Consider the following 26732-nt stretch of genomic DNA (forward strand, 5'->3'; position numbering starts at 1 on the left):
CTCCCCTTCCTGATCTTCCATTCCTTGCACTACAAGCATCATGCTTTGCTTCCCATGTTTTTGGCTATTACATTTAAATTAGATAAGGAGATCTTACTTATCATAGTGGTGCCTCCAGCTAGGGCTGCTTTTGTTCCTTGGAAGAAGTCATCAGAAGAGGTCATTCCTTGGTCAGGCATTTGGAAACGAGAATGGACATCAATTCCTCCAGGGATCACCATTCGTCCATGAGCCTCAATGGTTTTTACTCCTCCTGGCACAATTAGATTCTCCCCTATTTGTCTGAGATAAGAGGATTTAGAGGCAGTCTGATATCAATGTCTTAACCACATGTTCAAGATTTTTTAAAAAAATTCATCAACCATGACAGCAAAATACTTCAGCGAGACTATGGAGAGAAATGAGGTATCATGAACATATGACAGTTTGATATGAACTTCACTGCCTTCCAATTTATTCCTAACACCAGCTGAAAGTACTAGTAAGTTCACGGTGTGGGAAATGCCGCTTTTCATATATCTGGCACCATCTTGGCTGTCTTTTCAGAACCAAGCAAAGACAGTTTATTCTCTTCATCTTTTTTATATGTTAATTTTAAATGTACTGATCCTGTAGTCACTTTATCTATTGTGGTTCCCCATCTCTAAAGATTCATCCCTGGTATAGAAATTTCACCTAACAGACTGACCTCCATCCAGATGTACTAAATGAGAAGCCCCTCACCGGTCATGCCTTTCATGCAATGGGCTTCAGGACAGCAAAGCTGAGATGCTATAGGAAGATTGAGGGAAAGGCTTCAAAGATATTAAAGGAGACATTTAGAGCAAAGGTGCAGAGCCACCTAGTCAGAAGACCAAACTTGATTCACTCTAGTCCAGTCTGCAGCCTTTTCTTTTTCTTTTTCCACTCCTAATGACCACCAGGTAGCTTTTGTTACTTCTCATGAGAGTTGCAGCAAATGCCTTGAATTGGCACCCAATACAGACCCTGGAGTGCATTTTTTGCACTCTTAGGTTATAACAAACACAGCAGCAATGCAATAACTGCACAAGAGCCAGGCAAGAAATCCTGTAATTGCTCTTTACAATTCATGTCTTCCCAATGGACTTCCATCCAATAGGCGGAGATGCCAGGATCTAAACTGTGTGCCAGTACCCTTGTCCCAAAGCACCAAAGTTTTCCTTTTGTCTTCAAGTTCTCAATAACCCATCTCTGTGGTCAACCATAAATCTATATTTATGTATCTGGACTACAACTCAATGCATGTTTTCTTTGTAGCAGACTGCACCAAATTTAATGATCCTGACTCTCAAGGACTCAATCTTAAAACTCTTTTTTTACTTCTTCTATCCCTGAGCATCAATTATCTGCTTTATCTCAGTGTTTCCATGGAGCCCATTATCTTCCTGTGTTAGGACATTTTTTATTTCCTTGTTAGTCCCACAACAGAAACAAAATTACTGGGTACTTACTTTATCAACCCATCTTCCATATAAATGTCTGCGTAGAAGGACTGGTCATCATTGACTATTTTGCCCCCCTTGATCAAAAGGCGATCACTCTGAAACACAAAGACATCAAACAGTGCATCAGTAAGAACATACAGTTGGATTTAAAACCCAGACCCAGACGAAGACAGAAAGTATCTTTGGATTATTCAGAGGGCATTCCATATAAATAAGTCAGCTACTTTCAGCCAGAAAAACAAAATGATGTCTCAGAATCACAGACGAATGCCTTTCAACAATCCACCCCTTAAGTGTGCTTTCAAGAAAAAAGAAGCTACATTAGAGTTGGTTGACCTACTTTATTAAACTACATCCACCAGTTAAAAATACTTCAAGGATCCCACTAATGCAAAACAACTGCTCTGTTTTAAAGAAGGGAGACCAACATCCTATGAAATCCTTCTTTTTAATTTTGCTGTCAGTTTGCTTCCTGAAATCACCCACAGTTAACCCACAGAGGTTAAAATCATCACTTGATTCTTTCAAGTTAACGGCTATCAAGGAAACTGACCAAAAGTCTGTTGCCATGGAACTTGGCACCACAAACAAGTCTTTTCGGCTGGATTTTAGCAAAGCTTGAAACAAGCAGATTGGTTCTGCCCTCTGATGAAGCTACTGCATGTTCCAGAGAAAACAAATCTGCTCACAGCCATTATATGAACTAGAAAGGGGGGAGGGAAAAAAATCTAAAAAACTGCATTTCTCCCAGATGAAAATGTTCTGCAGGAACCATAGCAATGCAGTTAGCAAGCTCCTTCTTAAAACATTACAGGAAGATGGGATTTGTTTGTCTGTTTGAGTCTTCTGCACACTATAAACCAGAAAGAAGGTTGATCAACATCAATTGGTGATATCTGGATATTATGCTACCAATCAGCAAGGGTTTCTACCGCTTGGCAATTTAAGAAGAAAATGGGCTAATTACATCTTTATCAGCATCAGTGCTTTACGTGGACCATAAATTGGTGGCCTTTGAGCAATTTTTCGGGCAGCTCAATAGCTACTATTAAGAGCTTAGCACTTGGATTAACCTTTGGGCTGAAGCCTATCCTCCAATCTCACTCAAATTTTCTTCCCTAGCAAAGAAGAGTCCTGTTTTCGATGTTCTGCTCAGGGTGCTTTAGAACATTGGTGGCCTTTTTGAATTTATTTGTTATTAAGATGGAGGAGGTACTACTGCTCCTATTGCTGAGTTGGGCTTGCTTGTCTTCTGTTATGCACCTCTTATGCACCTTTTCTGCTTTTTTCAGTTCAGGCATCCTGGGAGGCTGCAGACAGGTGGAGAAAGGATTGTGGGTTGTGCAATGAAAGACAGGAACAAAAGAAATGCACACCTACCCACCCCTTTAGCACAGCTCTCCATCCAACCTTTAAGAACGTTTAATTCCAAACATTATTCTCCTTTTGGAAAACAAAAGGCAACGTATTTAATTTTCTTTCAAGCTAAGTGAGAGTGATTTTTAAAAATCCTCAAATATAAATCTGTACTTATATAAACTGATCGCCCTAATTTATTTGGTTCCAGAAGTAGAGAAAGCCCAGCTGCTGTTTTGTTTCTTACTTGGAATGATAAATCTGAACATTCTACTAAAAAAAGACAAAGCAAAACCCAGTAGATTTTCACAGGTTTATTTCTTCTTTAAACTATAACAGAATAGAAGTAAAACCTTAATTTAATAGACCAACAGGGGGGGGGGGATGAAATCTCTTGTTCCCATATGTGTATTAAATTGCAAATGTCCACTAAGTTACAAATTACATTATCGGTAACAATTTCCAACTTTTGTGTATGATACCATTATGCAAATGATGTAAATCATCACAAATGACATAATCTGCACCCTTTGCGTAATGACATTAGATAATTCCCTCTATCTCTCTCATCCATACTCCTCTTGATGTAACAACCTTGTCTGTAATTTGAAGGGATGTCAGAACAGATGTCATGAGTACTGATGGTGAGTAGGAGGGGGCCCCTATCCAGGGGGGAAAACGCATGCGTAGTACTGAGGAGTTAAGCAGCCATTCAAAGAGACACAGATCAGACCTGCCTTGACTTTGGGGTTTATCTGTCTGGGTTTTTCCCACGCTTCTTCAGTTTGTTAGGATTTTCTGTCTAATGTAGCAGTAATAAAACACTAGAGACCTATTCCTTGTCTCAGCGTGGTTCCTGTTAGGACAACAGAAATGTGGGTCCATTAAATTGAGGTTTCACTCTACAGTCCCCAATTTAATCTTTAATGTCATGGTATTGGATTGTACAATTTAAATATTGATACCTTTGCATATCACCACCCAGATATCTGCTGAGCAGCAGGTACAGTACAATGCAAATGTTTTCAGTAAGTAAAAAGAAATGAAAGTTGAGAAGTAAACCAATCTCAGCTATAGAACAGGGCTGACTTCTCCAGTCTGGTGCCTTCTGGGTGTCTTCCAGCAACCCTCAAAATTACAAGCCACCATGTTGGAAAGGAGTTCTGGAAGTTATGATCCAAAACATCTGGACAGCACCACGTGGGGAAGGCTGCTTTACTATGTAACAATCAGAAGGCATGAAACACAAAGACGGAAAGGGTGCAGTCATTTACCTGCTGCAGAGCATATGATTTCCATGCAGATGTTACAGTTTAAACTCTGGAATCTGTAGCTGTAAGTGTCTCAAAAAACAGAACATCTGCCTCATAATTTGGATACAGGAAAGGAAATGCTAAACACGATGGGTTAATTCTGGCCAAAGGCAACTCAAATGCATTCAAATACAAAATTATGCAATCAGTGCATTGTTGCGCCTGTATTGAGCAAGGAAGAACTAAACCTTTCAAAGACAAGCTAACATCTGCACATCTTGCTTTCTGCCCTGAATTCATTGGAAGCTTTGCTTGTGTGTTTTGTTTATTTGGCTGCCATGCAGGACAGTCTCCAGGCAGGTTACAAATATGCAAGAAATAAAACCAATGCCCCAATAAAAGAATGCAATCTACAAACACTGAAATATCAAAAGCCCAAGAGTAAGAAGGAAGATCAACACATTACCCTGCCCAGCACAAATCCACCAACTCTACATGTTGAGTATTTCAAAAAGGAACTGGGATTAAGGCTACTACTTCAAAGGACATGACTCTACGACCCGTCAATCTGATCAGCCTAAATGATGAGCTAAGCAAGCAGAATCTCTGATGCTAATCTTCAGGGCATAAATCTGCCCCAAATCAAAAGCTTAGGATCAAAGTCCTTCCTAAAAGAAGACATGGAAATGGTCCTTAAGACCTTCCTTAGTGATTAATTTCTAACTGGATCCATACTGCAAGCTGAGTAACTACTGAATATCTGAAGGCACCTTTCCTACATTGGCACAAATGTACTGGGCAAGATAGAAAATGGCTATCCATATTTGGCATTGACTCAGGACAGCTGGATACACATCAAATTCTTCTTCATCTACTAGCAACTCTAGCAAGTGTTAGTTCATTTCTCACCAAAAAAGTCTGCTATACAAATACAACTGCTGCACGCCAACCCGCTTACTTCTTACCTGTTGTGACTTTGAGCAGGCTGAATTAATCTCTGCTTTCTCACCTCCAGGAAAAAACATAGGAGAAGTTCATTCCCATCTGCTGTTTGCCTCCAACCAATGACCAGCTTTACACAAGCTGAGACCAGAGTTAGAGGAAAAATTCAATACTTTCTTGAACCAGACCACAGCCAGATGTCTCTATGTGCATTTTTCCAAATTTTGTGATGCAGTTGATGTTACCATGACATGCAGGGAAAAAAAAGTATGCATGAGGAAGCAGCACATGCAAAAAATGTGTATTAATACTCATGCAGATTTTCCTATAAAAAAGAAATCACAAACTGACAAGAAAGACTGCAAAATAGTGGTCCTAGATGAAATTAAGCATGACAGATTCACCCACTCCTAGTCAAGATATGCACAAAAGCTCCTTTAACCTCAGTCTTACCAAAAGTGATTGGTGAGGCTATCTGAGGTAATCAGAGATTATTTGGGCTCTTTATTGTATGTTACAGCCTCTCATTTGAACCCAAGAAAAGACCTATTTAGTTGGACAGCTCTATGCTCTCTCTCATACACAAACACACATAACTTCTATCTGAGAGAAGAAGCTTCAGAGATTCCATCAGAGAATGCTCTTTGGCTTCCTGTTTGCCTGGGATACAGAAGAAGCTCATACTGCAAGACAATGAATTCATACATGAGCTAAATTACTTCAAACTTAACCACAGGATTAAAATTATGATGTTGAAAGGGACCTTACAGGTCCTCTAGTTCAACCCCCCTGCTCCGAGATTCACTACAGCAGCTCTGCTGACTACCCAGCTTCCATCTGAAGAGCAAAGAACTTCCTGCTTTTCTTGTTCCTATGTTTACTGAATAATAATGATCACAATTAGAGATGTAGTATCTTAAGGAACTGTGATGCAGCAGGAAAAAATCATCTTTCCTGCTCCCCACAAAATTTTAGGAGAAGTTGAAAAATATGCAAACAAAAAGTCCCTTGATATGTAATGTATTACGTATAACTTAACGTTTGTTCATAAAAGTATGGGCGGTATCTAATGAAGTTTAAGGGCTTTGACACCTCATGGAAGACAGATCTATCAATGTCTGGATCAAAAGGCAGCAAGCAAAAATAAGCCCATCAGCAAAAGAGGATTGTAGTGAAAATCAGTGCCAAGGCCTCCTAGAAGACGTGCATTCTTGTTCTTATATTTGATAAATTTTATCCTTGTCCTTACATCCCTACACATGGGGATTATCTGATCACTGTAAATAAGCTTATCTAAAAATCTTCCTATTGCACAGTTTTTAGAAATATTAGAAAGTAAAGCCTGGATAGAAAAGTAGTTCTCTTAAATACTTTAGGTATCATGTCTTGAAGACCTGGAGGTGCTTCATAATGTTTCAACTGCAGCAAGGAAGGAGGGGACCAAGTTTGTGGAAACTTCACAGGAGGACGTGAAAGCTTAATGGACCTCATAGCTCCTCCACCCCATCCCATCAGTGATTATGGGGAAGTTCTTCACTAGACTACAATCCTGAAGAAATACATTTCTTGTGACCTTGTGCAGACCCCATGTCCACCTAAAAGCCTTGCGAAGACAATTTCCTCTCCCTAGCACAGACAAAATCTAGATTATCTCAACGGGAGTAGTATGTTGTGATTCAAGGAGTAAATCCAGTCCCTAGGCTGATTAGCACCTTCTAGCACACAATTTAGGATGGGTTAACAGATGGATCAGAAATGTTAAGTTAGGACATTAGGAGTTGTACTGTAAGAGCTCTCAAACTGGGGGTAAAATCTCCCTGCGGGGCCACGAGTAAACTGAGGAAGGCCACGCCCCCTTTGTCTGGATGGCTTTGCCAAGTTGCTAGCTCTGGACTAAGCTGTCCATGGGATCCAGGCACCAGGACTCCCACTTAACAGCTTTTGCTCTCACTGCACTGGCCCCCGCAGTAACCTCAACCTGGTCCTCAGCACCACCCATAGTGACCCAGCCAGAATCAAGGCACTCTTGCCTGGTCTAACCTTCCCACTCTTCCAAGGGCAACTCTTGCTGAACTACTTCTTGAAGGGTGTCATACTGGAGCTGGACCCTGAATCCACATGCCCAATCCAGGCACTCCAAGCATGCTAGCCTCCCACTGCAATCCATCTTTCTACAAGAGGAGGAGGAGGCACAGCACTCAGATTGCTTAGAAGTGCTAGACTAGGGCCTGAGTATCTGAAGGACCCCTTTTTCAATATGAACCTTTCTAGGAAGGGGAGATGCTCTTAAAGAAGTCCTCATTTTCTGAGATCTGCTTACCAGGTCCATGGGAGAGAACCTTCTCTTACATTGCTCCCAAGTGATGGAATGCAGCTTTTTCAACTTCTAGGAAGGATGAAGATCTTCTTCAGCCAAGCCTTTTCAGTTCAACTGAATTTTAACTGTGATTTTAATTCTTTTTTACATTTTAAGTTTTTTTAACTTGTTGGCTACCTTGCTTTGGAGCAAAGAGACAATACACAGAATATTTATAGTATAATTATATTGGGAAGATTCAGTTACTTCTTGAGGGCCTACAGAATGGAGGTTCTTGCCCCAAGGTTACATTCCAAAATAAACAGTTATGTTTTATAGTGGTGATTTGGTGACATCATTTGTAGATCATATGAGTGTAGGACCAGGTGTTTGATGATAGCTTCCTTAACTTGTCTTCCAGAAATGCATGATCAATCTGTGGAACAGATGCCCCAAGTAGCACAGAAAGCAGATCTCTGAGGTCCTGCAGATGAACTCAAGAAGTTGGTGACCAAGGTTCAGGAGATTCAGTCCCATGGTTCCCTCCTCAGCCCACTACTATAATCTGCAAGTTACTCTCTCTGTAATATAACAGTAACTTTTTCTCCAAATCAAAGCAGGCTATGTATGTATCCTGCAGTGACAGTCTGATACTTCAGACTTGAGTTCTGACATTCTTACTACACGGAATACAACTTGTTTACTTGACTGTTCTACAGCTAATTTTCATGGCTTTAATCTAAAACAATTTAACCTGAAGTAGTTCTCTTTTAATACAAAGTTACTGACTTATATTCATACCCTGGGTTCACATACATTAGTTCAGCTTTGAGTTAATGTGTTGTGCAATTCCCAGCTACTTTGGTTTGTAAAACATAGTTTATGGCTTTATGTAATGTGTAAACCTAGCCAACAGCAGCTTATTCAACGAATTATCACTAAACCAATCACTGCTTAGTATAACAGTGAATTCTGGACAATGCAGCAAATTTAGACCAAAGGCATCCATAGAAATAACCATCTAAGAGAACAGCTTTATCCCTTGAAAAACCTACACTTCTGCAACAGAAGCCCATGACATTTGTCTCATGTCTCTTCTCCAAATTAAAACAATTATATTTAATATCACGGTTCTTCTACATCAACTCTAAACACAGTTCAGTAGGATAGTTCTGCATTCTGATACATACACACATTGTCTGCTAATCTGTATGAAAGGACTCATCGCTTAAGGGTGTTTGGTTACTGAAATTTGTCATGTTTCAAGGAGACCAACTAGATAGTATCTTCAACCCATGGCTCACAACTTCTAACTGAGCCACACTTCGATAAAGTGCCCTGAACCAGAAGCACCACAACTTTGTGTCGGGAAGGAAAGAACAGAGAGAGGCCAAGTCTGACTCAGACAAACAAACTACAGAAAACATAAAGTTCAGAAAACATATACAAAGACATACTAACAGCAACAATACAATAAGCCTCATTCTGTGCTGCACATTAACGCTGCAGATAAATTCTGGTGTTGGAAAGTAAACAAAATTAATTTCCACCCCGATCCAGGCTTTGTTTCTGTTAATTGCTGGATAAAAAAGCTGTGCAAAATCACGTGCTCAGTCCTTTTCCATTGTTGTAACACCATTAACCCTGCAGAGCTATTCTAGGCTTCCATGCTAAAATAAAGCAGACCATAAGGATTTTCCCTTTTCCTTTTGAGTATTATTATCACCAATCCTGCACTGTAAGATTTCCACCATCTTATTAAAATGGAAATAAAGCATGTTGCCAAAGGCCTGCATTATCAGAAGGAGCCCAGCAGCACCATAGACCAACATGGATCTCCTCCTACAATGCATTATCGTGGGTAAGAGAACAGAAAACTCGGATCTGAATACTCAGTGACAATATAAATTCAACGAACAGATCTCCAAAACAGAACAGATCTCCAAAACAGCATTTCATAACACCAATAAAGCTCAGCAAGAGAAGAGGTTCTTCCAAATCATGTTCAAATCCCAGCTTTGAAGCTCAAGACAGATGCTTGCTTTGAAAGGAAGGGCCTGCAGGATACCGGGCTGTCAAATAAAAATGAAGCCTCTTCTTATTTAAGAAAGGTCAGATTAGTACTAATTATAAGTAAGTCAACTATCATATTAACACCCAGCATCACTGATGCTTGCATCCAATCTCTACGCTCGACAAGCCCATCCTTTCGCAATCACCAGACTTTTATATAACTGTTCCATTTCCTCTCCCACTTTAGGATTCCCTGCAGGGGGGGGCATCCTATTTGCTCTAAAAAGGGCTGGAATGGGGGGGACGGGGCCAGATGGGGAGGGGGCACGTTCCCTAGAATCGTTTCTTTGGTGGGGAAGGAAAGGAAGAATGCACCCAGCCCCCCAGGGGCTCATTTTGCTAGACCAAGTTCCATTATGGGGGGGGGGGGAACATGGAGAAACCAGCCTTCTCATCCAAGTCTTGCTTGCATTGCCTCCTTTGTATAAGTAAAGGGGGGGAGACAAAAAAAAAAAGCTAAGATGAAGTGGGTTGGGAAGGGAGGGGAGAGGAACCTGCACACCACTCCCCCATCCATCTTCCCTTCCCTAAGATGCTGGGGGTAGTGGATGGAGCTGCTTTAAAGCAGATTATATCCACTTGATGTTGCAGTCTGCATGCACACACACAATTTTCCTGCACACAACCACAAAACCCTCAATCCTCACCCTGGCTGTAGGAGATTCACCCACCCACCCACCCTCTCCTCCTTGCAGAAAATGGGCTTGCAAAAATGAAAGGCTTTGATTATCTTTTCTTCCGAGGGAGAGAAGAAGAATCAAATCTAGGATTTGGGGGTGGGTTGTTATTGTTGCCTTTTTTTTTTTTTTTTTAAGAGAAGCTCCAGCGGGGCTTATAAAACCGCGTCGCCTGCTGGGGCGGTCATGGGACAAGCCTCTCGCCTATTATGCCAGGCTGGTCTATAAAATGCAACAGCCGATGGCGAAGAACCGGGCTGCCAAGGAGAAGCATCTTAAGGCGCCCCAAAAGAGCAGGAATCCGAAAGGAGAGGAGAGGAAGGAAGCGACGATGGGGGGCAGACTTCATTTCTGCACCACGATGCAACTTCAAGGCGACCATTGTTCCATTCCGGTCTTGCCCCACTACCAGCATTAATATATATACACATATATTTATTTTCATTGGCGGCGCATCAAAAAGCAGGTTTGGCGCGCTTCTTTCTCCCGACGGAGAAGAGCCTGCAAGCTGGCTCGTTTTTTTCTTTTAACCTTCCCTGCATGCAGACGTACACACAAAGGGCTTGACCCACCCTCCCGCGCCGCCCCGCCACTCACTCACCGTGATGCGTGGAATATTTTTCTTCCCTTGGTAAGACATCTCGTTCTCTCCCGGGGAACCAACTCCCACGCAAGGCTTTTCCCGCCGCAATCGAAAAGAAACCAGACGCCGGTCGGGGTCCTGTTCTCGGCGAATTAAAACCTTTTTACGACTGCGGCTTTAAAGACGGGGAACCGGGAACGCCAACGCTTCTCCCTCGCTTTGCATGCGTGAGAGCTGCTGCACGAAGGAAAAAGGCCGTGCAAACCACGGGCAGGCTTGCAAAATAACCAACTCAGCCCCGCGAGGAGGAGAAGAAAGCGGCGCTCGCCTTGTCTTCCCACTGCCGCTCCAAGCCCAGCCCAGCCTTAAAGCTGGAGGAGAGGCGGCGGCGGAGGGGGCAGCGCGAGAGGATCGCCTTTCGACAGCAAAGCAAAGCCTCCTCACAAGGAAGGTTCACCCGCGCCTGCGCGCCCCGCCACGCCCTGGACCCCGTCCAGAGCGGGCCGAGGCCGCTCCGCACCCGATTGGCTGCGGCCGTCGGCGGTATGCAAATGAACCCCGGAGGCCGCCCAATGGGAAGCGCGCGGAGCGGTAACATGTAAAGTGGCGCAATGAAGCAGCCAGTGGCGTCGCGGGGCGGCGGGCTGGGGGGCTCGGGCGCGAGCGGCGGGGCGGGCGTGCGCGGGCGGCCGCCGCCGGACCGGGCTCGCGACGCGCGCGCCGGGGATGCGGGCGGCCGCCGCAGGGTCGAGGGGGGCGGGCTGGCGCGGTGGCGCTCTCCGTGCACCGGCGGGGCTTCCGAAACTCCCTGCAATAAGGCCACGGGGTGGGCGGGGGTAGACATGGGCTGTGATGATTTCCCTTCCCCCCAGCCGCCCCCTTTTTCCTTGAACAATCTTGGGCTGCAGCCGTCGCGCTCGGCGCTGCAAGCCGCGGGCGTTGCATCGCGGAGCCGTTTTGCAGAGGAGCGAGCGCGGCTGCGAAGCTGCTGTCCACGCCCTGTTCTTGCCAGCCAGACAGGAGAAAGATGGAGGGGGCGGCAGCGTCTTTCTCGCCTTTGCTGTGCGCGCTCCCCCCCAATTGTTTTCCAAAAGAGCGAAAGCCGTTCTCAGCAAAAGGTATTGAGTTTTGCAGCAGGAAAACGGTTGTCGCCCCCCCTTCCTTTTCTTTTTTCGTCTGCCCCTGGCATTTCTGGTCCATTTTTTTTTACGCCCACCCCTCTTCCTTCTGTGCTTTTAAAAAAAGAACACGAATCCTTTCCCGACTTATATTTTTGACTCTCGGCTGAAATAGAAACGAAATTACGGGTTATTGTAAATTCAGGCAGAAGGATCGGTGAGGACGCCTCGAGCGACAGAATAGAACAGCGCAATCCGAAGCAGAACCAGCCGGGAAATGTGTGCCATCTTAAACCCAGGTCTGGTGGATTTGACACTAGGCAAGTTGGTTCACACATGCAGGCTGGTCACCCTTGATCAAGTAAGGGTTTGCACGTGTGAATGAGCCAGATTTGTTTTAACAAAACAGTTAAACCTATACTGTATATACACACAAAAGAATTAAACATCGTTAGAGGAAACTAATTAGAGGTAGTAGCAAAGGCCTCAGGGGAGTTAGGAATTAATCCATGCTGTGCTACAGAGGACTCTAATGAATCGTGCAAATCCATAAAAAGTTTCTAGCTTGCCAATTTTTTAAAAAATCATTAGGTAGTTAGCAAGTTACAGGTGCTTTATTAGCCAGCACTGAGATTCAGGTAAGTTTTTTTTTTTAAATCTGCAAGGAATGGTGCAGTGGCACCTTGTTCTCTACAGTCCTCTGCATTTCTGTTTTGTTCCAAGGTCGTTTTCCCAGCATCCATCCCCAAGGCAACTGGCCAAGAATAATAGAGATCCCCAAACCCCTTTGCTCCTCCTGGCTATCAGGAAATGTTAAATTACCACGCAAGGTTAATACTTGGAAACATGAACTCTGGAGCTGATCTTAATAACCTACGAAAACTTGAGGTGAAGTTTTGCGGGTCCCCCTGCCATGCATTCAAGTTATCTCTGCACTCCTTTATTGATTCATGGTATTACCAGTTGAAGTTTCTTCCAAACTTGTCAAATTGTTACTTTCCCACCTTTCAGCCCTACAAACAGCCCCTCTAAGGAGCTGAAACCTAACGCTCCTTATGATTCTCCAGACCTGTGTTTCTCAACTTTGACGACTTTAAGACATGTGGACTTCAACTCCCAGGGTTCCCAAATCCACATGTCTTATAAGTCGCCATGGTTGAGAACCAGTGCTCCAGACCAATCCAAAACTTAGCACCAAATTGTAATTTTTAATGCAGCCAAAGGCAAAAAATGATTAAATCTGTGGGGACCAATCCTGCTAGCTGCATTTACTAAACAGTTCTAGCCTTTATCCTTATTTTTGGAGCGTGCAGCCCTCTGGAATGCCACTGAAGGGCCATTTGCAGTCCTCATACCAAAGCAAAGTTTGCACCAGGGCTGTACAAGCGTTGAAGACATCCCTGGATTTGATGAAGCTTTGATCCAAGTGCTGCTGAATCAAAGCAACATTCCCTTTCCAAGGGCCAGCACAGAGCATGTGTCCCACTTTGCTTTGGACATTAACAGGTTTCCAGTTCTGATGCTGCCTGGATTGTGTTGGCCCATTTGATGTTTCCATTTGAGGTGGTACAACTTGATTGCCTGGATTAAGTCACCGTTGGGTGTTGGTTCATGCTGATTGGCCTGTCTCAAGGTAGAGCAGAACCTCTTCCCACAGCTCTAGCTTTCACACCTCTGCTAATAAAGGTTCGTGATCACAAGAGATTGCAGTGTTTTGGATTCAGTTTCCAGAAGATGCTTTGACACACCTGGAATGCATGTAAAATTTTCCAGGCAGAGCTTCGATGGCAGTGTTGTGGCCACTCTTGACTTGACTTTTTGACCACACCCCGTGGACATTCCGGCAGAATGCAAACATCACATCTGTCAACAGTACCTTAAAGCAACTGTTTGCCTGGGATTGTGTAACTACTATCTGTAGCTACTGGCAATCCCACAGAGACCCAGAAGCTTCAAAGTGTTGCAGGCAGATGTTGCGTTTACACTCCTATGCCCACCAAAGCATCTTTTGGAGATTGAAACACACAGAGTGGAAGAGTGGAATTGGGAGAGCACCACAAAGTGGAGCAAGAAGATATAGCTGTGAGCCAGACTTTACATTGATAAGTTGCTACATCCTATGCTCCTGTGTTTTCTGGAAATGGTTCTGGAGCCCAGCAAAGCCTCCCACAGGAGGCGGCCACCAGTACAGAGCCAGTCCTGAGCGCTGTCTTGCAATTTATAATCTGCTTCTGGCCAGTGCACGGTGGCTTGGCTTACATGCCGTACTAAGCCCCGTTGCAGGGTGTTTCATTTTAGCTTAGCGTGTGGTGCGAATCCAGCCACTGTGGCTTGTGAAGCAGGATTTGAGGCTTAATGTGCTGTGCTAGGAGCCCAGCTAATTGTAGCTTATTCAGCAGGCCATGGTAAACCAGAGCTTTGCCAAATGTGTGGCCTTGATTCTTTACCATATGGCCCAGGCAGCTGAGTGCGGAAACTACAGTGGGATATATTCACATTTGCAAACCACTTGCTTGCCCCTCTCAGCCAGCCTGACAATCTCCAGATGTGAACCTTACTGTAGTTCCAGTCATTCCAAATCCAGGCCCAACTGATCTGAAGAGTTTCTGGGGGAGAAGACAAGCTGCAAGGAGGTTATTGATCTTCCTTTTCACTGGGACAGGCAGGCAGTCAACATCTGGACTAACAAATTCCAGGGGTCGGCCACCACTAGGCATCTGTTTGGGGGATTTTCCTTTCAGTAAATAAAAAACATATAAGCATCTGCTTTGCTGGGGATTATATGGAAACCAGGACATTTGTTGCAACTAGACCTAAATCAATACTTGATATGACTTTCAAAACCCTGACCCCTGAATTCAGCAGGAGACTGGCAACTGCAGTGGGGAATGCACCAAAACCTGGATCTTGCAATTCTGTATACATTAGTACATGTACAGAACATAACCCTCATTGGCTGGGTAACTGCAACTTGGTATGCCAGAACATGGCTGAGTTTTGGCTTAAAGTGACCCAGCCATTATGATTTATAAACCATGGTGTATGTCAGTACAGGTAGTCCTCAATAAGCAATCCCAGTTGGAACTGGCAGCTTGGTTGTTAATTGAAGCAGTCACTAAGTGAAACTGACTGTGCTTACAATCTTACCCCAGCTTTCCTTTGCTTTAGAGACCTGCAAAGGTAAATGTGAGGATTGGTCACAAAGTTACTTTTCCATCACCTGTAACTGCAAATGGTCACTAAATGAGGCAGTCACTAAACAAGGACTGCCTATGAATCTAGGGAGTGGTGATTTATTCACTAAACAATAATTAAACTAAGAGTTATACATGGCCAGGCCTATTCTATTTGGATTGCAAGGATCTAGTTGACCTCTAGACAGCAAACTAACTCTTTGGCGCCATCTAGTACTCCTCTGGATTTTCGCAACACCATGGGATGGCTTTAATGTGAACAAAACCTTAGAGATCAGTAGAACTAAACTCACAGTTAAATAGACAAATCAGTAGTCCTCCAGATGCTGCCACAAGAGGATCTCAGAGCTGGAACTCAGCAGCATCTCCATACTGCTGAATAGCCCTGCAGCCTTAACAAACCCAGAAAACCTTGTGTTATCTGCCACCGAAGACAGCTTAGAGGCCTAAGCAGTAAGCATACATTGTCTTCACTTCTCCTGCTGGGTAATATTTCACATTCAAAGCTCCAGCTTTTACTAGCCTACTGCTTACCAGCTAACTCCTATTCAAAATGTTGGGTGAATCAGTCCTCAAATTCAGAAGGTTGATTTTCTTTGGAAGCGACAAGAGATCTACGGCTCAAAGTGAGGAGGAAGGTACTGATGGGACAAACCATGGCAACAAGGGAACGGTGCACACCACGCGCAAGAACTCAGTCCTGAGTTCCAAGAGGAAGGGGAAAGGAAGATTAGCCAATCCAGTAGCAAAGAAATACGGGGGGGGGGGGGAGACTTTTGCAGATGAAGAGATATCTCCAAATACCAAGTTATCCCATTGCCACCACCCCAGAGCAGCCTGCTAGAAGAGAGGCCCTGTTCTTGGTTGCAGATTATAGCAGCATCTTGCTCTCCTGGCCATCCCAGTCTTATCCCTTGATCATATGGAATTGCTCTCACCTTGTCCATGTACCAGAATAAAAGCACCCGCCCACCCACAAACTTTTATCTGGTAATACCCCACCACATGTTCATACTGTGAAGTTGTTAATGCTTTCCCATTTATTTTTGAGATTAAACCAGGTTGTGATCAAAGGTATGTTTTGGTCATGTTAGGAAGAATGGGCATACCATCTCCTTTGTCACTAGCCAGCTTCTGCCACAAGAAGCTTCTTTCCTCTGCCAGCATTTGTCTTCTTAATTAGTGGTTTGTTTCCTGACCACCTTTCTCCTTATCTTTGAAATAACCTCTCAAAGCTCCTAAGTCCAAGAGAGAAGCAGAGTCCCACGATTTTGTTCAAGGGTAGTTTTTCTGACAACATTTGCACAATTCTAAAGTGGCATCCCCACTGCAGCCTAAAAATAATGAGGGATGGCAGATGGACTTTTCTTAATTATTGAGTTTCCCAGCATATGTCAGTTTCAGGGGGTCTTAGGACAACTAGCAAGTTGCCTTATGTTTCATGAGTTCCATCATGTAGCTCTCTCATGGAAGTTCTTCCTCCTTCCTGAGATTAGTTCCCCCCCGTTTCTTTTATGCCTTTAATTGTACTGTCTGAAATAGGGTGTGTTTGGTGCTATCCAGTTAAACAATTTTGTAGTCACCTCTATCTGGAAGCCCTCTTCCATATATTTTAACTTGTAAGGTGTGCAAATGAGGTTTAAGAGGACAAAAGGGACCTACAGAAGCCACAGCAAAATCCCAAAATTGTACAACAGTGGTAGACTCACGGGTTCAATCTCTAGTGCAGTGTTTCTCAAACTTGACAACTTTTAAGACATGTGGACTTCAACTCCCAGAACTCCCCAGCCAGCATTCAGAATTCTGGGAGTTGAAGTCCACATGCCTTAAAGTTGCCAATTTAGAGAAGCACTGCTCTAGGGACTAGATTGCCAAATACTTTTCTGCTGGTTGGTGATATGTGAAAGGGAGAGATTAGGAAAACAAAGTGCTTCCAGTGTTGGGCCCACCCACCATTCTAGACAATACAGTTCAGCAGAAATCCACAACAGATGCAGTAGAGACAAGAATAATGCAGCTGTTGTGGATTTCTGCTGAACTGGAGGGTTCCTTATTCCCTTCCCACCACTCAAAAGAAGGTATTCTCAAGATGACTGCAAATGAAGCTGTGACTTGGTTAATATGAAGTAGCAGACATCATGACTGACTATAAAAGGTCTTAGCTTAACTAGAGCATGACATGGAATTGGACATTCATGAATGAAACTGTATCTTGCAAACTGTGGGCTGATTATTTAGGCTTCTAGCAGCACAGAGAGTAGCCTTCAAAAGCTTTGAGCAAAGAGCTTCTTCAAAGCTGTTTCGTGAAACAATGCAGGTCCTCCTGCTTCTAAAGCAAAGTGAAATGGGTGCATTGCGTCGCTTGCTTTGCTTCTGAGGCCTCCAGTAGTTCCCACAGCTGGAAGAGGGTTCTGTGCACGTGCAGCTGATGGGCAGAAGCTGGGTCTGATACTTCCAGGCAGAAGAACTGCTGGGCAAAGCTTCAGGGCAAGGCAAAGTTTCTCAATAAGGAGAATCTCCTTGCTGAGAAATCCAAGCTGCCTATTTCAAGCCTGACAAATACTGCCTGATTTGTTATTAAGATTAAGAGCCACATAACTCTCTTTTTTAGCTGTGCTGACCGGAAAGTATGGGAATCATACTCTCAAGGCAGGGGACCATAGTGTTTGGGAAGACTGCTCTAAAATTATGGAAGGAGGAGGGTGAAAAAACCCATCTTCTCCATCACATGCATAATTTGCTAAACCACCTTCATGTTTCCCTTTAGTCATGTCATCCCTCTTAGGGGTAAAAATAAATAAAACCTGCCAAAATTTCCACCAAAGTTATGTTTTTCCTTCCAGAGAAGCTACTGCAAATCTTTTCTAGCTTATCATAAAGAACAGACTTGGTCAGTTGTTCCAGACAAGAGACCAGAACTGGAAACCATAGTGAGGAAAACAGATTTAAGCTAAAGATTAGGACAAACTGCCAAACCAATGCTTCTTCAGGGGAGGCATTTCAAGCTAGATGGTCATCTCTTAGTGATGCTATGGCTGTTATTATAGGCCACTGAGCAAGAGAGGTCAGCTAAATCTTTTCAGTATCACACTGCTTTAATTCTGTTGTCCCTCCGTTTTTAAGGCAGCCTACCCAGAATAGCATATAATATATTGGTGATACCCGTTGATGCCAGTATGCCTACAAATCCTTGGTGCCCACCTGACTTATTTCATTAAATTTAGATCCTGCCTGACTCTAAAGCACCTCTGGGCAGCTCACTATTGAAACAACCATATACAAATACATTATAAAATATACATCAGTTCAGACATGCTATATTTACCAAAAAACAAAACAAAACCAAGAAAGGAGACCACTCTGTCCTGTCCCAAGTCCTGGGAACCAGATTTTCAAGGTCTTCCATTAGGGTAGGAACTGAATTAGTCTCTGAGGTGATCTCATTCCAAACCGCAGGTGCCATGACAGAGAAGGTACACTCCCTGGGTCCCAATAGATGACGCTGTTCAGTGGAAGGGGCCTGGAGTATGTCAACTATGCCAGCTCTTACCAGATGGGCAGAAACAATGGCAGTCCCTCAAATAACCAGGTGTTATGCCATATAGGGCTTTATGGGCAATACCCATCACCCTGAATTGCACCCAGAAGCACTACCACCAACTTCTTGCCCCAGTTGACTATTTAAAAAAATTAAAACAACAAGTAGGAAGTTGACATGCTTCAAAGCATCATCTTCATTTATAAGAAAATGCTTCTGGCTCCCCTGTGGTGAGTCTGTAACGGATGGATGCGGGTCTGTGTTTTTGTTAGAAGATTGCCCACTTGCCCAGGAAAAAAAGAACGGCAAACTCAGATAATAGAGTTTATTTGGGAGCAGAGCAGAGGGGAGAGTAAATGCTGAAGAGGTTGGGGAGGAATTGCACCAAAGTTAAGAGATGTTTCTCCAGGAGGCCACCAACATTATGGAACCAGCTTCTCTTGGACCTCAAAATACAATACAGGCCTTCCGGAAAGCAGTGAAGGCTGAGCTATTCAAGAAGGCCTTTGGTGTTTGATGGGCATCTTCAGTGGCATCTGCAAGCTCTTGCTTTTATCGCAGCATTGAGTCTGAAGCTTTGCCCCCTTTGAGGCATGCATCAAAAAGAGATGGGGTTTGTCCTTCAAACATTCTGTGTCCCCTTCTCTCTCTCTGATATACACACAGACCATGGAAGCTGTTGGTTATCATGTATGTGTATTGGTCATTATGAGTTGTGATTTTGGTTGAGATGATTTAGGTGTGCCTACCAGTGACTGATTGAAAAGTCATTGTGGATGCCAATTTCTTATGTCAATTAATGTGAATTTTTCATCTTCTATAAAATTACAGTAGCCATTTTATTGCTTTATGTCTATATGTATTTGGTGGCATACACATTTAATAAATTAACCTATGCTGGGGTATGAATGTCATAAAGATTGATTTGATTTTAAACAAACTTAATCTGCTTGCCTTCTGGTAAATGGACATTTTGTGGCTGGCAGCCATTTTGTGAGAGCACTCATCTATAACATGCTTTTAAAGTTCCTAATTGGCCTATTCTTGGTGTATAATATTTCAAAGAAACTCTTTGAAGATGATAAACACCCACATTCACGATTCTGGCTTCTTTACAGCACTGAGAACGTCTTTAAAATCTTCAGCATGTTATCTGCATCTTTTTCCTACTGTCACCACACAGTCTTGATGCTGTCATTCAACTATTCACTCTCCATCCCCATAATCCTTATTTTTTTCAGTTGTATCTGATTTGAGTCCTATCACTAAATATGTAATCAAGTTATCATCCCCACTCCACATGAATTGCTTCAGGCTTTCTAAGGTCAGCAACAGCACAAAGAAGAGAATTGTTATAGCCATGTTCATGCAACTGCTTTAACTAGGTGTCTGAATTAACACATTTCCTGACTTGGCACAATACATTGAACCCTAAATGAGCACTCAGCTCCAAACATCCAAAAACTAAGAATATGCTCCTAGCTTAGCCTGTTGGGCAGATGTATCTGCTAAGCCTTTTATTAACACTGGTTAGCACAATGTCTCAATTGAGCTGTGTTTGAGCAATCAGCTTAGAATAAAAGCAAAAATGTAAACTTGAAGTCTAATCTGAGCAGCAAAATATATTTGCCAAAAATACTCTTGTTCATTTGGTATCTCCCCCCTCCCCACTCCTGTGGCTTACCATGCCTAATGCTTTTCCGTCTCATTTCTTCCATCTGTCCAGTGTTTTACAGATGGGAGACAGGCAATAGATATCCAGAACTAACCATGTCTCTTATTTCTGCCTAATAGTCCATGGCCAGGATGAAAATTTGGGGGAAATGGAATAATTGGTGAAAATGATTTTGTAAAGTAGAACTAATGGGGTGGGTGGAGAGGAGAGGATTATCAGTCCATCTTGGTTTGCACAAAAATGCGTTTCCTTAATCCTGCACTTAAGGAAGTGCATTTTTAAGAACTGGGAGAGGGCTATTAGTTCATTCCACCCAAAACATTGTTGATAAAGATATAATTACTTATTCAGTAATTTATTATCCTATCCTTTCAAAGTGTTTGCATCACTCAAAGCAGCTGACATGGACTAAATCACAACTTAGATGTTGAGCTGCCAGGAAAACCTTGGGTGTGGCTTCAGAGCTGAATTGCTCATTTTTTTTAAGTGTCAGAAGAGGAAAAGTATTAAATGCAAAGGCAGTGAACATATTAAATGCATAATTTATGTCTTATACTCACCCCACCTCTTCCTTTGTGTCCTGCAACATATACAGACCAATATTTGGGAGGGGGGCACTAGCGCAACACTCAAAAATCTGAGTGCATTGGTAGTGTATGATTTTAACAGATAAAATATTGGCAATTAAGACAGGCAAACAGGAAATACAGAGGTGCTACATAAAAAGTCACAAGGTGTCAGAGCAAATGCCTAACAGCATTTTGCAAAGAAGTTTAAATGTGCAGAGAAAAATGGGGCTTGAAGTACACGGCGAAAACAGTAGGGGGTAAAAGAAGGTTGATGGAAGATGGTTCCAAAAGTAGGCATGGCTGACCAGTGCCTCCCACACCTCTTTCAATCCTTTCTTGGCAACCAATGACATCCATTCTGGGACCTTCCCTGCAATTCTTGGGAAGAAGGATGCATGACATGGAAGAAGATGGCCCCTCAGTTGTCTTGAATCCTTTCCAGAATTAAAGGTAATTAAATATTATCTTCAATACTTGAAATTGTACAAAGAAACTGGCTATCACTGCATCTTTTGCAAAATCTTCTGGGACAAGAACCCAGTAGAATCTTTGCTGCTATTCTGGATCAACTGAAATTTCTGGGGACTCTAGAAAAGTAGCCCACATACATCACTTCACAGCAATCCAGTGTAGGTAGAACGAAACCATCTGTCACCATAGCAGGTTGGATCTTCTGAGAATTAGGCATTGCCGCCAAACCAGGTGAAATTTGGCCATGACAGTTGTCCGGCCATCAAGATGCATAGCCAAATCCAGAATTAACCCTAAATTACAAAGCCAGTTCTTCAAAGAGGGCTACCCACTGAAAACAAAGAGCAGAGACTGTTCATTTATTGACCAGAAGTATATATGTAACTTGTCTGGATTGAGCTTCAGTTGATTAACCTCCATTTGGGCCAACCATGACTACAGAACAGCTGCTTTGCCAAAGCCAAGCAACTAAGAGAAATCGAGAAGTCTAATGTCTACATAAAGTTCCCCTGCATAATCTTTTGGAAACAATTCCCAGGAAGGATCAGAACTGTCATAAATATTATCAGTAAGACTTAACCCTAACCAGCCAGATGATCCAGAGGCATATCATTGCTGAAAATATGAAAGATCCAGCAGGATCAGCAGAAATATAATTGCTTTGATCTGAGAAGATCCCCTCAAACATTGCTGAGGTCTAGTCTAGGTAACCCATTGATCCAAGAATTGTGATACAATATTGTAAAAAGCTTATTCACACATGGAAGCATTACTATGTAAACATGCATGCATAAAGATTGGCACAAACCATAACTGGTCCTCTAGTCTGAAATCCAGAAACCCAGATCCCATGTGCCCCCAAAGGCCATTCAGAAGCAAGAAGAGCAAACGGACCTGAATTCACCATCTTCAATGGGAATGCTGGACCTTTTGCTGTTGATTCTACATGCTATTGCATCATTTTTTTCATATTTTCTAAACATTTTATAGGCAAATCCATGGCTACAGATGTTCATTCTTTTTCCTTTTAAAAATATTTTCCCTTTAAATCTCCATTTCTGTGTGCTTTGTTTATTTAACAGTCCCCAAAAATAGACATTGACGTAAAACATGAAATGCTAAAGGGGAAAATGGAAAAGAAATATTAGACTAATATTTAAGGGAAAGTGTATAACCATAAAGTTCAGGATCTAAGATGACACCACGTGTGAATCGGGCTTTCTATTGCAGCAAGAAGTTTTATCAAAAAAGGAGACATCTGAGGTAGACTGAGGGTTGTGTATGTATGGCTTGTGGTACTTTAAAGGAGATATAGAGATACAAACTATTCTGACAACTAAATCTGGATTCATTAAGCACTTGTGAACCTGCAAAATATTTACATTAAATATTTCCAGGACGTTAAAGTTGAGTGTAGTACGTGATCAATTCAATATTTGTTATTTATATTGTGTTTTGTAGAACCCATAATTTTAAGTTACCATCATCCAAAAAAATATAAAACCTTGCTAATGAATACTGAATATAATCTTTATTAAGAATTTTAATTACAATAGTAAAAACCAATACAACCTTTAGAAAACTTAGAAAGAGAAAATAGAAAAAAAGAATAAAAAGTACAGGGGGGAAAAAAAGGAAAAAATATAAAGAAGAAGAAAAGAAATATATAAAGTGACTTCCAACCTTCATCATAAGTATAAACAAATTTAATAACTCTTCACCCCCTATAAGGTTACAAACAGATATCTTTTTATCCCATATCCCATCCCTTATCTACAAGCAAATCCATACAACATCAACTTTTCAATCTTGGTGTCAGCAAAAAATCCATAAAGTGTTGCCAGAACTTTGCAAAAAAAAAAAAAAAAAAGTCTTATTTTAACCTTGATCAAATAAACCAATTTTATATTCCTTTCTTCACTTCTAACAATCTTAATCTTTAATTCAATCATAGGATTGATTTCTCTTCAATTCTTCTTTATCTCATTGCACAGATTTCTTCAAGGTTTTAACAAACCTCTTTGTCAAGGCCATTCTCACAGTTTATCATTTGTATTTTCCTTTTCATTTTTAAACCTTCAGCCCGTTTCTTTTGTATATCCAGTAAAGTGTCCTTTTCCAAGTCATTTTCTTGGCCTGTCATTTGTAGTTCCACTTTTGGTACTTTCTCTGTCTTGCCAGGTAAAATTTATTCTACATCGGTCATTCCTTCATTACCATCTTTTGGACATAGCCTATCCATAGAAGCAGACATCATTACTTCGCTGATATTGTAAGTTACTAATTTCTGGTTCCTTTAATATTTCAGCTGTTATAACATTTTGTGTCATTTTGTAAATCCCAGTATTAACTGACATCAAGAACAGGCTTGTATTTTTTCTTTTCTTTCTTCTTCTGCTTAGAAGCTTTAGTCCCCTCTAGTGTCCAGTTTCTAAAACCATCACTTATCTTTGTTATGACTTACAATAACCAGGAAAGCCAACATAAGTCTGTTTCCCACAAGAAGCTATTTACTTTTATACTTAATTCCAAAATCTTATAGTAAAAGTCAATATTCCAAACTTATCTAGACCCTTAATCCATTTATAACTTTCTTAGATCAAAATCTTATTTAGCTTTTTGCTGTTTATTTCAAATTCATTAAGTTCTTAAGCTTATAATTTTTCTTTTGTTCAGAGTTGAAGATAAACTCACCTGATGAAGACTTTTCAGACTTGTCACTCTGCAGGTCTCTAATAGCTTTAAGATGGTTAATAGCAATTTCTAAAAGTGACTAGAAAGTAAGGTCAGCGAACTTAGTGTCCTTTAAAAGGCTCTGCCACAGTTGCGAGCAAGATCCCATCATCTCCTGGCACTCAAACCCACAGAAAACTACTGTCCTGCAGTCTCCTCACAAGGAGCAGTTGTTTGAAGCACATGTGTACCATCTCCCATCCTCTTCTTATCTGGAGAGGTTCTGAGGAACCAGTCTACTCACTGGTTCCTTGGTCTTTGCTGTGGACGTAGGCTCAATTTTCATGGAGATGTTTTCAGTTCACCATACCTTCACCGGAAGTCTAAAACCTTGCTGATGAATACCAGTGTGGTTCATGCAACAGATTAAATTATAATGTTGGTTGATTGGGATTACATATTGAATAAAGCCAAAACCAACTGTCATGATCCGTAAACCTTGATCTGTGGCCAAACATGTTGCATGGGCCCAGCCTCTTATGACTTATTCCATAAACCATAGTTAAGAAAACTGGCTTATCTCAAAGTGTGAAACCAGCCACTGAGTCAGCAGCGATACTGGCTCCCTTGTGTCAACCATCCATGGAACTTTGAAGCAGAGATCAAGAATTTCAAAAAAAGGTTCCCATCTGCAAATCACATGTTGAAGTTTCTGAAGTAGTTACCACCTAACTGTATGCCGCCAGTGAAAGGCCCACAGTCTCATTCCAAGTAATAAAGGAAGTAATATATATTACCATCTAGGTGTGTCTGCCATGGGTGGTAAAAAAAAAAAAAATATGGTGATGGCCCCCTATCCTTGCTACCATTTAAATAAGGTAAATCTAAATCTAGATTCTAAAGTAGGGGTCATGAACTTGCAACCAAGAGACAGGAATTCTGGAAGTCAGAGTTAACAATATCTGGAGAGTCAAAAATTGCTTTAATAATGAAACACATGGTTATAACGCGTTTTGTAAGCTAACAGGCAAGATAGATGTCTTTGCTGTTTAGATTTTTGTAGAGCACATATATATTTTATGCATTTGAATAACAGTGGCAATTATACAGGCCACTGAGTGCAACGCACCAGACATCCGCAATTCTGTGTGGGAGGAAAGTCTCAAAGCAAGGCTTGCAAGCAAGTGTGGCTATGCTCTTGCCCAAAAAAGTACAAAATAGCTGAAGTTCCTTAGCTAATATCTATTGCAGTATAAGTAAGTAATCATTTGAACCCAGGTTTGAAATAAGATTTCTGGAAAAATGATAGGATCTAAAATGCTATGCCCAAATTAAATCCCCCGTATAAATGCTTGTCTCTCACCTATTTGCAGACAAAACTCAGCTTTCAAACTTTCCTGTTCTTCCATGTCAAGTCATTTACAGTTTCAGGATGTAGGGTAGGGTTCAGATCAGAAGCAAACCACATGCCACTTTGCAGACTATCAAGAACATGGATTGAGTTAAATCTGATCCGTCACAGTAAGCAAGCAATTATAACATTACCCCTGTGTTACACGATGGGCTTGGCTCAGGCAAACTAATTCACTCGCTGTGTTTTTGTTCATGAGTTATGCTACACTGCACATTTAAAGGAACCACCCACCACAGGGTCATTTTTTCAAATATAAATCCTAGACTTTGCATTCCCCAATGTGAGGTGTTCATTGATGTCATAAGTTCAGATTCCTTAAATTACCCAAAAGGGGGGCATATTGTGAGGGCTCTCCATGTAATAAATCTCTATCACAGAAAGCAATTTAACTAGGTTAGTCTCCAACTCACCCATCTCATCCCTATTCTCTTTACCACCAGAGTTTATCTTTGCCTTCCCTCCCCAATCGCTGACCGCCACCAACCCCATCCCTGGAAAGTTGGCCACACTTCTGAACAAAGCACTGAGCTTCAACAGAGCCACCCTATTGAAAGTCAGGCTGTGAGCAGCTGACATGACTTGAAAGTAATTTTTTTCCCCAAGCATGAAGCTTAGCATTGTCATAAGCAAGCTTTATTAAGATGAAAGTAGGAATGTTGTAAGAATTTCAACCAGGGATCTACGTACAATATTTTCCCTTTAGAAGCCAAATATATGTTTGTCTATTAAGGCAAGGAGTTTCTGACTGGTTTTCTCACAGCCAGAGAGTGCAATGGCTGGTCTTTTGGTGGATACCAGAAAAAAAAAAGGGGGGGGGGTGTAACTGTAGGTTGGTTGTTTAGGAGTGATCATCTGATTCCTTACCAATGAACACTTACATCTATTTTCTAAGGATGCCTTTAGAACTAATTGGTTCCTGAAGTCACAAACTCACTCCTGAAAATAACAATGCTAGGGGCTGACACCTCACTTTCTAGTGCACTAGCTTCCCATTCATTTAAGAAGGGTCAGGGCTGGTAGGTGCTTGGATAGGAAATTTCCAGGGATTCTCAGAGCTATTGGTTATGCTGAGAAGTGTGTGTGTGTATGTGTGTGTGTGTGTCCCAGAAGAAGCCAGACCGGTTCTGTAGCCCAGCTGAGAAAACTACACGAACATGCCAATGAAGTCAACAGAATTCAAGAACGACTAGAAAGTAGCTTTTCCTTTTTTCACTAAAAGCATACTTTAAAATGATTAATGATCAAGAAGAGTGTAAAACATTTTAAGTGACACAAATGTATTATTGCCTGTAGTTACCTTGTTCATTCCATCCCAAAGACTCACTACTGGTTAGTCTAGGCTAGTCCTCCTCTCCCATTTGCCCTCTGTACACATTGGACCAATTCTCACCATCATCAACTAACATGGCCTCCCAATATGATGACCTTCTGGCC

The 26732-nt window shown here is 42.0% G+C and overlaps 1 protein-coding gene across 2 annotated transcripts in view; it reads right to left on the reverse strand.

Annotated features, from left to right (window-relative positions):
* The window catches only part of DPYSL2 (dihydropyrimidinase like 2), a 67352-nt gene that overhangs the window by 35342 nt on the left and 5278 nt on the right, over window positions 1-26732 (reverse strand). The window contains exons 1-3 of one of the 2 annotated variants that reach the window (XM_063310867.1): window positions 10665-10833; window positions 1473-1561; window positions 98-282 (exon numbers count right to left, since the gene is read on the reverse strand). In XM_063310867.1, coding sequence (XP_063166937.1) covers window positions 98-282; window positions 1473-1561; window positions 10665-10703 — 313 coding nt within the window. In that variant the 5' untranslated portion in view covers window positions 10704-10833. Of the gene's footprint in view, window positions 1-97; window positions 283-1472; window positions 1562-10664; window positions 10834-26732 lie in introns of those variants that run through there. The other variant, XM_063310866.1, reaches the window with a different exon arrangement.

This window comes from Candoia aspera, chromosome 9, assembly GCF_035149785.1.
Source record: "Candoia aspera isolate rCanAsp1 chromosome 9, rCanAsp1.hap2, whole genome shotgun sequence".
NCBI lineage: Eukaryota > Metazoa > Chordata > Lepidosauria > Squamata > Boidae > Candoia > Candoia aspera.